This window comes from Carassius carassius, chromosome 2 (assembly GCF_963082965.1).
Source record: "Carassius carassius chromosome 2, fCarCar2.1, whole genome shotgun sequence".
Classification (NCBI taxonomy): domain Eukaryota; kingdom Metazoa; phylum Chordata; class Actinopteri; order Cypriniformes; family Cyprinidae; genus Carassius; species Carassius carassius.
Genome location: NC_081756.1, coordinates 16,961,367 through 16,975,981, shown reverse-complemented (window position 1 = coordinate 16,975,981; position 14,615 = coordinate 16,961,367). Strand labels below are relative to the sequence as shown.

The following is a 14,615-nucleotide window of genomic DNA, read 5'->3' as shown; positions in this document are numbered from 1 at the left end:
AAAATGTAGGCCTTATAATAGGGATTCATAGAAAAAGCAGGCATTTCCCTCTCATTCTGTTTTTACTCTGTACCCTCCTTATTTTCTCATCCCTTTCTTCATATCTCTGCTCTCCAACACAAATTATACACAATAATTCATCATTCATGTAATTTCAGCGTGCTGAGAAATGGCCTCTTATTCAAACAGAAAGGTTACCTTAATTGTTATGTAGCTCAGCTATTTATTCCCGTGCCTAAAAATGCATGGGTGCTGCTTTGGAGAAAGGTCAGCCATTACAACGAAAGTAACTGTTTTCACCTTATCCTTCTTTATACTCTTGACACACATAGTCTCTTTTTGTAAATATTGTGCTCTTTAAACTGTGAGATGGGATGAGGTGAAGTGACAGGGTGGGACCATCAACAAATCCTTTTCCCTTTTCCAACAAGGTCTCAAACTGTTTGCCAAGGTTTCCCAAGCCACTAAAAATTTGTATTATCAAATTCAAGAACAATTTAAGCAATATTATCAACATTAATTGTATACTGTAGCTATAAAAGCAGAGATGTACATAAAAACTACAACAACTACAAAAGATCAAACTCTAAACTATAAAATGTGTCTCTGGCAATATTATTGTACCATGACTTCTGCTCCTGGTGGGGGTAGGGAGGTCCCACAATGTGCCAGGATCAGCCTGTTCAACACACTCTCATGGCAAATTCATATGATCTCATTTGTACAGTATGTTTTTGAATAATCTGCATACACCCAACTAAGGGTCAGGTTTAGGGGTGGACCTTGATGTATAATTTTTCTGGTATGAATTCTTGAGAGTTTACGACAAAACTATGTTTTATTAACAACATTCAGAAGGAGCACATCCGATACTTAGCCTAGTTAGCACAGGTTGAGCGAACTCAAGTTAATCAACACCATGGTATAAATACAGCTGACTTACCTCTATCCGTTGATGGTTTATCAGCACTCGATTTGTTTCTTTTGGCATTATATCTCAGACTCAGCTTCTCCCATCTAGACGACGAGATCTATACTGAATATTTTTTATTTCTCCAGCCAATCTGCCAGCCCCAGGATCGCTCCTTCTCCACCAGACACCGCCACAGAGCTCCAGGCTTCATCACGGCCGCTGCTCTCTGCTCGATCAGCCACACGCTCTCCATGACGCCAAGGCTTAACCTCGCCTCTACGAGCGTCACTTCCAATTTTTCCCTGGCATCCTCTTATCTTTCGGCTGTGCCTAAAATTCCTCCAATCGGAAAGTGGACTGTATTTAAGCTTGAGGCAAACTGATGAATTCCGACGCACTGTCCTCACAATCTAAGTTATTCATCTCCCAGCAATCAGCCAAACCTCACTCCTAAATCCACTCCAACAGGGCAGCCAATATTTCGAGCAAAGTTTGCAAGGCCCCGAACTCACCTTGCTCGACACCACCATTCTGTCAGATTTTGCTAACTCCCATTAAAACAGTGGGTAGTACAATTCGACAACAAAAGATGCTACTGCAAAGTTATGGTTTATTAACATCTACACCCACCACAACCCTAAAAATACCCTTACAGTAATGGAAATACAGTAATTATGTGTCATATTGGCGGTTGTAGCTAGAAGGGATACAGCTATAGGAAACCAACAATAATTTAAAAAAATTTTTTTACCAATTAGATTGTGTTTTTATTAAAGTCTACACCAGTGGTGGTTCTACACGGAGGCCTAGGGAGGCCCGTGCCTCTGTAGACATGTCCCTGGCCACCACTGTGGCCATCCCCGTGCTGAAAAAAAAAAAGTAATATGATTTTCTTTTACTGTCTATGGATTTTACACGCGAGCGCCAAAAGCGGAACTAATGTGACGCAACGTTCTACACGGGTAAATTAGTGCAGAGCACCCAAACACTTAGGAACTTAATCATGTTCAGGGATGCAAACATCGCGCTTTTCGGCGCCTCCCACACATCAGTTTGGGTGACTTGGGTCTGATTATAATTTCTCAAAGTCATCTGAAGCAATTCCATAGCTTAATGTTATGGACAGAAGACTATTTACATCATTAAATTAAAGTTTACGGAAACCTTGTTTTCCCTCCTCTGCGGCTGTCAATCATTCTCCATTCAGAATTCAAATAGCGCGCACCTCGTGCATTTACAGCAGGATGCATGGTAAAACTTTCTCCAATATTATATACTCACATTATAATGCTTGATCTGTAGATAAAAAGGCTGTGGATTTGTATAAAATTACTTTATTTTGTGTATTTGTATTTTATGTTTGTTGCTGTTTTTAAAAGACTCGCTTGTGCCTGTTAGATCACACACATGTTTTAAAAGCCGTAGACTTTTAAAATCACTTTGTGAGCTCAGTTTTGAAGATTTCATATTATCATGGTTTTGCGCACTGAAAGATTATTAAAAGCTTATCATATTTTTAGCCTGCACAATACATTTAAAATAAGCATAATTTAATTGTATATTATTTATGTGTAGTGTAGTGTAAGCATTATAAATATATACACTTCTGAATTCTTGACATTCATATATAAATATTAAATTGTGAAATGTATGATTGCCTGATTGAATTTTATAAGAGTACTAATAGTAATTTGTTTTTATTAACATGTTTAGATTGTGTAAAATTACTGTGTAGATTTTTTCAAGAATTACTTTTTGTATTTATTTGCATTACATTTAAATAAAATATGTTGCCATTTTTAATGTGCCCCTCTGGTTAAACACTGGCCCCTCCTTGGCCCCCCTAGTAAAAATTTGTCTAGAGCCGCCACTGGTCTACTCCTACCTCAACTCTAAACCTACCTTTACAGTAATGCAGATAGATTAAATATTGTTGTTTAGCATGAGAAAAAGGACGCAGTATTGATGTGCGCATGCACAGTAAACTTGGGTAGGAAAATCTGATGGGTAGGATAAAATGTCAGGACACCGGTTCTCTTTAAGCGCTGGGTCACACCAGCAGGCTTCCAATGATCCTGTATGTGTGTTTCCTGCGAATCGAACCCACAACATTTTGCACTGCTAATGCAATGCTCTACCACTGAGCCACGGGAACATCATGATAATTACATTTTAAACGATAATACTAATTGTCAGGACATCGTGAAATTAGTAATCCCTAGGTAAGACACACCAGTTTGCAATCAAAATGAGCTGTTTTGTACAGCTAAACATAGCTGGAAGCAAATGACACTTGAAGCCAGACCCATAAAATTTACAAATGGCCACGCCTGGTCTTATGGGAAAAATAAGACATACAGCAACACTACCATATAAAGAACCTGTCCTTCAGTGGTTCATTGGGGTAGTTAAGGTGTTAGATAGCACCATAGTTCTTTAAAGATTCTCTATCTCTCACTTTTAGTCTTGTAGTTTAGTTGAAGAAAGGATTAAAAAGACAATGTGGTTCTCAATCTTTTTGCCCCCAAAACCCTCTATAAGGAAATATATACCAAGGGCCCCACAAGAGACCTCAGAAAATGCATAAAAGTGATTCTATACTTTTGCCATTGTAGTAAATTCCCATTCATAGCAAGAATATGAGAGTGGAGTTCTTAACAAATCTAAAATCTGAGGAGGAAAATGGGGTTCCTCTTATGGTTCTACATAGTACCATTTGATGAAGGCGCTTTATAGCACCTTTAAAGATAGGTGCTATAAAGCGCTAAAAGTGGTCCCCCAAAGATTACAAGCCAATGAACCACTTTTATTTAGCACCTTTTTTATTTAGAGTTACAGCTGAATGAAATAAAACTACAAAAATGTCAGTGGTAAGAAAGCAGAAGTTAGGAAAGCATCTGATTATAGCAATGTGGATGTTTGCAAAAGTTACTCTTTGTTACTCTAGTAAATGTTTGTTTATATAGCGCTTTATACAATAGATTGCCTTAAATCAAGCAGCTTTACAGTATTTAACACAAAAAATAGCGTCAGTGTCGCTTTCGGTTAGAATTACAGCTCATTCTATTCTCATATTCTCATAGAGCATACTCATTCAGAGCTAGCTAATTCTAGAATCTTTTTATGAGTTCAAACCAACCCCAAAATGTATTACATTGAAGTTTTTGTTGTTTTTGTTGTTGTTGTTTTACAGAATTGAAAACTTGATATAGCTCAGGACTGTTTTGAATATTGTAACCATATAAGGTATTTTTTTAATATTTTATCCAAACATAAAACATTGTATCACTTTCCTTTATGGTACTTTGTTGCATATCTATATGACTTACAAAAGGAGATGTTAGGCTGTGTCACTCTTTTTCATTAAGCTGATTAAATGGTAAATGAGAATGTGTCTTGTCTGTCATAATTTTTTGTGTGTCAAATGTACTGTATTAATTTGCATCATTAAAAATATTAGTATAATAATTGTAATTACATAATATTAATATTATTTTCAAAAGCTGAAGTGATTAACTTATTTTATACATTGTATAACTCAATAATATGTATATATAATATGTAACTCAATATTTTAACTAATTGCAAAAGCTGAATCAAATAAAAGTTTGTTGCAGCCCTAGTAAATATTAAAATGCAAACCTGCAAAAAACTTATATGCTCGAATCATTTAAAATTTGTGACATTCAGTCAGTCTAAACACTAGTGTTTTTGTAATTTTGTCCACCTCAATATACAACTACAGGGGACATGTATTGTTAAGAGAGAGAATATGATGGCTTAAAGGTCTGTAGATGAAGAATGTGCTCTAAATCCTCAAGTGTTTACAGAGCAATTCTTTCTAGACATACCGTCAGATAACAGTAGTTACAGTGTGTCTGCAAAAAAAAAGAACAAGTACTTGAGAGCAAGAGACCAAGAAGTAAGTATTGTTCTGGAGATAACTACGATCAATTTTCTCAACATTTCTGTTGAGTGGTTATGTTATGTTTATGGAGAAGGCATGCATCTAAGAGATGCATAAATATGTCCAAACACTTATAACCAGGACAAGCACTTATACCCCCTACACACAAACACCAAAAACCGGCACAATGATGTAATCCAACTTTTAGTTCACAAGAGGGTTGAATCCATACCCACAAATTCCTACACACACTTTCTTATATTTCTCTTCTCACATTAGAGGCTGGCACTGTCACCACCACACCACACCACTACCACCCACAGCTCATCTTCACACTAAACCTTGTCCCTCTTCAAAGCTTAAGTCTCTGTGTTCACCCAAAAAGCCATTCCAGGGGATTAATGAATCAGTAACCGACATGTAAGCGCAACCATCACGGGACGTGGGACTGATAGGGAATGGCATTTAAATGGGAAGGAGAAGTCAAAATAAAATCAGGTTTACTTGATCCAGTTAAACAGCGTTGCTGCTGGAAGGCGCTCTGGCTGAGAATCCATACGACATGTAAAGTGGAGAAACCGCTTCAAATTCCTAATGAACATGGATGGGAGTGTTTATGCCTTTTGAAAAATAATCAACTACGTTCGGCATTTAAAAATTTTGGGTGTGGGGCGGGGGGATTACTTAAATACAACCTGGAATGGTGCTGGGATGGGCATTCTCTTTCTCGGTCTTTGTGGAGGATACGATAATGTGTTTATTTTAGATGTATGGGTCCTGGACCTTTATTTTTAGTTCATACTGTCTTAAAATGGATTATCTGCAACACCTAGGCCTGATTTAAATATGAATAGGTGAGAATTTATTTTGTGGTGCTCAATTCCCCATACAAATCCCCCTTCCCCACCGCCCAAGCTCCATAATCCAATTCCAGCAGAACTCAAGTAGAAAAAAAAATGAAGTGAAATCTCATATATTTCCTTTTATGTTAGCTTGTCTTCTGAATTCAATATTTGATTGTTTACTTACTGGTCTTGGATGAATGAATATGTTAAGGCAGCACCTATGTGAATTTCATTAATATCTAAATGTTAGGGAAAAGAAATTCATCTTGTGGACTTAATTTATTTGAAATACCCAAACAATCTCTTTTCTTGTTTACGACATCTGAAACACTGAATTCTTCTGTGATTGAATATGTGTTGTATGAAATAAGATTGCATTGCTGAGTTGCAGGCTAATTCCGGACAGCACACTACCTTGCATGGACTGATAGAATGTAGCATGAGCAAAGTTTCTGCAAATGAGGCTCTGTGCTGTAATATAACATTGGTTAATCTTGACAATTATAATAAGAATAAGTGTTATGAAAAGATTGTCTTTGATCTTCATTGAATGTACAGCGTGCTGGCTATATAGGGGGTCGAGTCATGGCAATGAATGACAAGACCTTGAAGTCAGCCACACTTCAGTAGGTCAACTGCCCCCCCTTGGGGCACTATCCCATCCTCCATCTTCCATGGCCAAATTAACAAAGCTACTGTCACTCTCCCCTGCCAAAGAAAAATAATTGGGTTTCTTTAGGAACACATAGAAATGCTTCAGACTGCCATCAATGTTTCACAGCGTTCCATCAGCCCGCTTGAACCCATTATATTTGATAACCATTCACACTGATTGATCCACCGGCAGACATGGTATTGATAAATAATTAAAAAACTTTCCATTTAATTTGGCTGTGAAGGAAAGGAGAGTGAGATTGGACAGAAGGGAAAAGCAATTAGGCCCCTGTTTGGTGTAATGAGGCCCACAGTCATGCTGCAGGAGCGCTCGCGGACCCTATAACGCCTGCATTTTCAACAGCACCCCCTACACATGCTCTCCCGGAGGACATCACCAGCTGAATTAGTCTGCCATATTTACAAGAATCACTGCAATCCGGTTTGAAAGAAAATCAATAAGATATGTCCATTTATGCTTCCAAGTGAAGGAACAAGGCCAGAGGAGGCCCAGTATGCTGAACAAAACAAGATTTAATAGGACAAATTTCCCTTCCTCCTTTGTTGTCTTTACAACAAATTGAAAGATTTGCTGTAGTTTTCCATCCAAACAATCCCTCTTTTCCTTAATACTAGATTGTTTATTTTCACAGCTTGTTTCACACCATGTTTCTTCTGTTAACATACCAGAAGAATAATTGATAAATGTGTTTATTTTGATATTTGCTGTAGAAAGTTATAATTAAATCAAAATGGAATGTCACTGTTTTTCATGCTGAAAAATGTTAAAGGGGTCATATGATGCGATTTTAAGTTTTCCTTTCTCTTTGGAGTGTTACAAGCTCTTGGTACATAAAGAATACCTGTAAAGTTGCAAAGACTAAAGTCTCAAACCCAAAGAGATATTTTTTTTATAAAAGTTAATACTCGTCCACGCCCCCCTAAAACGGCTTATTCTTACACGCCCCCGCATGTCTACATCAGGATGTGGGAAGATTTGCATAACACTGCCCAAAAGTTCATGCAAAGAAAGAAGGCATAACTTTTTTTCTCGCTGTTGCCACCAGTGCCATGTCATGGAGAAGCTGTGTTTTTCGTTCTGAAAGCAAAACTACTTTAATTGGCCTTCCAAAAGAGAACACAACTAGAAATCAGTGGATAAGTTGTATTTAAAACTGTTCCAGAACAGTTCAACCCAAATATGTGTGCAACATATTTTGTGGAGAATGAGGACTGTTTCCTGTGATAGTACCCTACAAACATCAACATGATGTTTTATTAACAATTTTTGTGAGGACCATCAACAGATAATCAACAGGGCCAATTCACTATCAATAACCACACCATCTATTCAACCACCACGAAAAAGAACCACGAGCAGATAATCAACGTGGCCAATTCACAATCAGTAATCACATACTCTATCCAACCACCATGAGAGAGAACCACTATAGATAATCATAGCAGCCTTACCTTCATTATCTCAGTCTTTCAGCATCCCTCCATCACCCCGACTCCTCACTGCCGACCCATTCCGGGGGGAGCGCTCAGCGTTAGGGCCAAGCCGAGCTTGGAGCACTCTCCCTGGGCAGTAGGCCAACTCTGCAAGCTATTCTTCTCAATTTATTATATGCAAGGCGAACTCGTGAAACCGGTGACTGTTTCTATAAAGTGGGATAGTTCCATATTAGCAAGGACTGTCCGGGGCTTCTGATTCACAGTATGTATGTTTACATATGTAAAGGATTTGCCACTGATGATTCAAATGTGAGTTTTGAGCAGATCACAAATGCAGACATGGTTTTATGTTTACGCAACATGTAATAAGACAGTGTAAGTCATTATAATCAGTATTTATGGATGCAACAAATGCCTTGTTTGTAATGGGTTTTATTGTTTTTGTCTTGTCGTTGCCGGGACACAAGTCATCACAGTATGGTGAGGGGCATAACATTTCCATAACAAGATTGAGGCATTCATCCAATCACAACTCACGGGATAGCTGGCCAATCAGAGCACACCTTGCTTTTCAGACCGATGAGCTTTGTAAAAAAAACGCTGAATGTTTCAGAAGGCAGGGCATAGAGGATAAACAATAATGTACAGTATGTGGAAAATAATGTGTTTTTTGAACCTTAAACCACATAACCACATTTCATTACACCAAATACACAAAATATTTTTTAGCAACGTGACCCCTTTAATTTGTTCACAATGTACAATTTATATTGACAATTTATACATCCCAAAACAGTACAAATGTATTAGTATATGTAAAATTAAGCTTAACTAAGATTTAAAAAAAGCTAGATCATGAAACCTAATGGATCAACTAACATAAAAAAATTAATGTTATTGTATAGCGTTTTGGGGAGGCAAAGTGGTGAGAAACTTCCAGACACTTTCCAAATTTCCAAAAACATTCCAAAAGTTGGTGTAAATTCCTGAAACTTTCCAAAATTTCCCAGACAATATCTTTTTGCTTGATTTTTTGCATGCATAATCATTTAGCAGATCCTGGTTTAGATCCTAGTTTTGATTTTGATCCTAGTTATTATCTGGGTTTGATTTTGTTTATTTTTTTTTATCTACATCGTTTATACCAGCAATAAGCAAAAAAGAAGTTGCTTTTGGATAAAAGCATTTTGTATGCTATATCACCATGTGTATGTATGTAGCATATACAGTATATCATCATGTGGTGGCAGGGAGGTGCATGTTGCTGCAAACAACTCTCAAAAGATATTTTGTACACCACCCACCCAAGTTGTTAACATGCACTTTTCCTCTGCATTGACAATGATACTTTCGCAGTGTAAAGTTACCAGCTTGACATGTTATCGCCCCCTGTGTGTCGAGTGTCAGCACATTGGCTGGTATAATGTGTCATTGAGTCCTGCACTGAAGGTGGCTGAGGTGTTGAGATGGAGGTTAATCAGCTCATGTGTCATGTAGCATGGAGATGACGTGTGGCACAGAGAGACCAACAAGACCTTAGTGAATCCCCCAGCTGCTTGGCCCAGCCAGTTAACACCACACATTCAGGTCATGGCCCGCCAGTGAGGGACACGCAGCCCCAGATGTGTGATATGAGCAGGGGATGCATGTGATAAGATGCAGCCCACACACCAGCTAAAGTTGCGCGGTGACAAGGCGAGCGATGGTTGTCCTTGAGCACATCAGGTAAAGATAATATCGGCCCAAAGTGGAGAGAATTGCGAATAATTTGTGAATTAATCTGAGCACTGAATAAAAAAAATACTGTGCAACGTCACATTTCTTAATGTTGATATCTGTCTAATTGATGACTTTGTGTCACATCAATCCATTATGCATAATTTATTTTGGATCAAGTCCCACATTATCATAATCACCCACTGGATATGCTACTCAATGTGACACATCAGCAAGTGGCAAAGCCGAGACTCTGGTAGGAGTGGAGAGCAAGAGCATTTGAGAGAGAGTGCGAAAGAGAGAGAGAGAGAGAGAGAGAGAGAGAGAGAGAGAGAGAGAGAGAGAGAGAGAGAGAGAGAGAGAGAGAGAGAGAGAGAGAGACATACCCAGCGGCTGGCTAATACATTTCCCTTAGCAGACTACTCTGTGATGTACGGATGTTAAAATGTCAGCCCCTCATTCACTAAAGCTGATAACTGCAGTCAGAAGTGTGACTGTGCTCAGTGTGTGTGTGTGTGTGTGCAGACTGGCACGGAACAGGTTACCCGTCTGCCTGCCTGCTCAAATGCTGCCGTTTGCAATCACTAAGCAGCTTTAGTGTCTCCTACCACAGTCCTGATTTAAAATTCATAAATGCTAATCCTTCATAATTTACAGTTTAAAAAGCAGCCCTGCACGTGGGCCCTGTGGCCATGGCTCAGTCAGAGTAATTATCCCAAGGAGCTGGGAACGGACTACTCACTGAGACTTTTAACAGTCAAGGAAATCCCCTCCACTGGCACCGAACCCAATTACTCCAAATAAGTAAACAGATTAGCAAGTCATTTTCCCATGCAATCTGGACAAAGAGGCCAAATCGCAGCCTTGCACAGAGTCAGGTGGGTAAACAGTCTTAAAGTAGGGCCTGTGTGCTCTTTATGAGGTGTGTGATCTGCCAAGTAATTTTATTAGCCATTTCATTTCATTTGTAAAGAGGATGTAAAGGATGATTGTCTTGCATGGAACAAACATGCTCTCTTGATGGAGTTGGAAGGTTATTTGTTGCATGCGCTCTGATGTAGGTGATGTCCTCACAGCGTGTGGCCTCGCAGTGGCTTTTTTTAAAGCTTCAGCTGATCTGTGTTTGTGTTGTAGAGAGTGGATTATTCTATCTACTGTGAATGTTGCTAATGCTGGTTGACAACATCCATTTGGAACTGACCTGGTTTTTCAATTTCCTTTAATGGCTCCGCTGGTTTCACAGGGGGCTTTGGTTTTGATGGGGTTGCATTAAAAAAAAAAAAAAATGAATGCAAAGGCCAGCGTATATGGATTCAAAATGAGCTGAGGTCAGTTACAAATATTCAGACTGTGTATTAACACTGAAGCTGTTTCTTTCCTCATATTAATTGCAAATCACTCAACATGTCATCATCTAAAACATTCATTGACCAAATACATACTCTAAAGTGCCACCTTTTGATGTAATTCAAGTCTAGAAGAGGCTGGAAAGTCTGGATTGATCTTGACAGCTTTATAGTGAATATATTCGAATAGATAGAATCTTCCATTAAATTAGTGGAGACATAAAATAAATGGTCAATGGTAATGTGGAATTCTGACAAACAAATCATATTGTATCTCCACAAAATCTTGTAACTAAACAATTTAAGATATTTTAGATGAAAACCGGGAGTCTTGTGACTTTCCGATTGACTGCCAAGTAAATTACATTGTCAAGGCCCAGAAAAGTTTAAAAGAAATCTCCAGAATAGTCCATCTGCCATCAGTGGCTTAATCTAAATTTTATGAAGCGACTAGAATAATTTTTGTATGCGAATAAAACAAAAATATTTACTTTATTCAACAAATAATCTCATCTGTGCCTCTGCATCACTGTAGTGCCATTTTGGAGAACATCCACTGTACGCAAGCAGCATTGAAAACGTAATTTACTTGGCAGTCAATGGGAAAGTCACAAGCCTCCCGGTTTTCATCCAAAATATCTCAAATTGTGTTCCAAATTTAATATATATATATATATATATATATATATATATATATATATATATATATATATATATATATATATATATATATGTATGTGTGTGTGTGTGTGTGTATTAAACTCTGATTTAGTCTTATTTAGTCTAACTGATGCTGCATTTCATTTATGCCAGCTAAACAGCATTAGAGTTGCTTCTGAAGCTAGGGGCTGAGCTGACATGTGTGTGTGTGTGTGTGTGTGTGTGTGTATTAGACTCTGATTTAGTCTAACTAATGCTGTATTTCATTAATGTAAGCAAAACAGCATCAGAGCTGCTTTTGAAGCCAGGGACTGAGCGGGCATATTTCATTATGGCTTTAATGCAGCACTGGGCCTTATACAGAATTTGGAGCCAACACAGAGCCTGTTCAGAGCACCTTTAACTCGCCTATAAAGACAATGGTAGATCAGCTACATCAGCTAGTAGAATGGCAGAATACAAATGAATGCCAACACAAAGTAAATTGTCAATAAGACAACATAAATGCAATACAACCACACAATATCATTACTTCCCCAGAGGCAAATCACAACAACTTATCGACTCACAAGACATTAATGTATACCTTTGTACAGCTAAGAGTACCATATCTGAAAGCCATTAAACATGTTCTGAGTCTGTTGTTGCTTGTTTACTCTAGTCATTGAATAATCACCTGTCTTTCAAGCTCTCCTTCCCACAAGTCTTAGTCATCATACATGACGGTAATGGATTCTGAAAAGGCACCATGACTGAAATCAGTTCACTCCAAGATGATGAATCCATCAGTTCCACATTCATAAACACAATCTTTTGTTTCCTACGCATTTATTGAGAGAGATGACAGAATCTGTATGCAGGCATAGGAAATGTGAGACTGAATGTTTTGAACTGTTATAATGAGCAAATAGTACAGGCTGAGATATTAAGAGGATAGGACAACTGTCCAACTATCTATCTATCTATCTATCTATCTATCTATCTATCTATCTATCTATCTATCTATCTATCTATCTATCTATCTAGATTTAATTGTATAGATACAATATATTTATATGTATTATTTTTGTAACAGTATGCTTCAAAATAACATTAGTTAATGAATTAGGTACAATATAAAAATATTGATTAAAACAACATAAATAATTGGAAAATACAGTATATAAAATGTTTTAAATGGTTACATTTGTATATTAAATTAATTGTTTATTTGGTAATATAGGTTAGATGGTTAATGTTATAAATTTAGTATTGGTCAATCTTAATTCATGTTCATTCAAAATGTATGAACTAATGTTAATTTATAACTTTAGATGTTAAAAATCTATTATTATATGTGGAAATTAACACTAACCTATATGCTGTAAAAATATTGTTCATTGAAAGTTTATTAAACCTAATGAATAAACTAATGTTAATGTTACTAATGTTACTAATGTTAAGCCTTATTGTGATGCGTTACCATTTTGCTAAATTAATTGAATAACTGAACTAAATAACCCAAAATGTTTTGTATGATTACTGAATCCGTCAATTGTTATTACATGCTGAAAGCGATTCCCTATTTAAAAAAAAAAAAAAAAAAAAAAAGAAAAACACATAATTCCTTCTTATACCACCAGATCTCTCAAAGCTCTCCAGCAGAGGATTTAACACCTCCATCATCACCACGGCCCAGTGTTGATGCAGAATGTGATGCAATTATGAGAAATGAAAATCAAAATTAAATCAATAACTTACAACTCTACCCTGCCGTCAGCATGGTATTTCATTTTAAAGAATTGTTATAAGTCACTTTGTCAAGAAATCTCCAAGCCTGGCAATTGCCAAATTCATATCTAATCCTACCACTCAGCAGTGTTTAAAGCCTGAGAGGCTGGGGGAGATTAATGATGTAGATGTGGGTATTATATTGTGAGTGAGTTGCCAGAGAAAACAGCGAGAAAAATCCTGGTGTTTGAAAAGTTTCCAGCAAGGCTCAGGTTACTGCCTGTTCATCACACCAGGCAGCATGAAGTCAGTCTTGAATCCAACTCACATAAGCAAAGCAGAAGAATTATATGGTCTTAGATCTTTCTGCACCCTCAAAAATGTCATGGTGTGCTGTTAACACTTACGCCTAAAAACATAAGGCTTACACAGTTGATTCGGATCTAAGCAGTCATAGGTTTCCTCAGTGATGTTGACTGCATTTGTTGCTTGAGTGAGATGCACAGAATCTATGCAGACTCCATTATCACAGACACATTATGGTGATATTTGGTTGGATGGTAGTTGTGAGAAGCACAGAGGAATGCTGGGTAATGAAGACAGAGCGGAGACAGCTGTGTGCCACCATCCCTCCCTCCCTCCCATTTATTGTGTCTTCCTATGAATCCTTAATGGACCCCTCAGTATTAAAAAAGGGAAACTGAGATGCATTTCAATAAAAGTGATTGGTTCTTCTTGTGTATTTGTGTGAGCCTTTATATGGTGGCTAGCTCACACAAGCACATGCACATACTACACACTCTTTTTTAGCCCCTCAGATGAATGCAGTGTAATTACTGTGGCTGTGAGACCCGCTCTGTTTCTCCCCCATCTCTAGTATGATTATTCTTTTCTGTCAGTGTTATCTGCGAGGCTAGCGTGTGCTGCAGCACAAGGTCTGGCTGACAACTGAGGTACAGAGGCCCATATGCCTACAGTTTTTTTTCAATTCAATTCAAGTTTATTTGTATAGCGCTTTTTACAATACAAATTGTTACAAAGCAACTTTACAGAAAATTATGTTTCTACAATATTTAGTAGTAGCTTATAAGTGGTGACTGTCAGTTTGTGCACGTATGACAGGATTTGTAGAAAAATTTATACAAGTCGTAGTCAGCCAGATGATGAACATTATTAATATTATTAATAATTAATAATTATTATTAAATGATGCAGTCACACTTGTAGCATTATTTGTTAGTTCTGTTGTTGATTCAGGGTTAGCATCATCTGGGGTCCTCTGAGGATCAGCATCATCTCTTCTCAGGTGTTCTGGATCCAGACTGGAGCTTGTGTAAATCCTAGTTACCACGGGATGTAAATCCTGTGGCAAAACATAGAAACAAATAGAGACATCATTAGCATAG

At 37.6% G+C, this 14,615-nt stretch overlaps 1 protein-coding gene across 1 annotated transcript in view; it reads right to left on the bottom strand.

Annotated features, from left to right (window-relative positions):
* Nucleotides 1-1,047: 1,047 nt before the first annotated feature.
* LOC132095415 (uncharacterized) overlaps nt 1,048-14,615 on the bottom strand; it is a 74,812-nt gene continuing 61,244 nt past the window's right edge. Inside the window, exon 3 of the mRNA XM_059500385.1 lies at nt 1,048-1,243. Within this exon, the coding sequence (XP_059356368.1) occupies nt 1,048-1,243 (196 nt within the window). The remainder of the gene's footprint in view (nt 1,244-14,615) is intronic.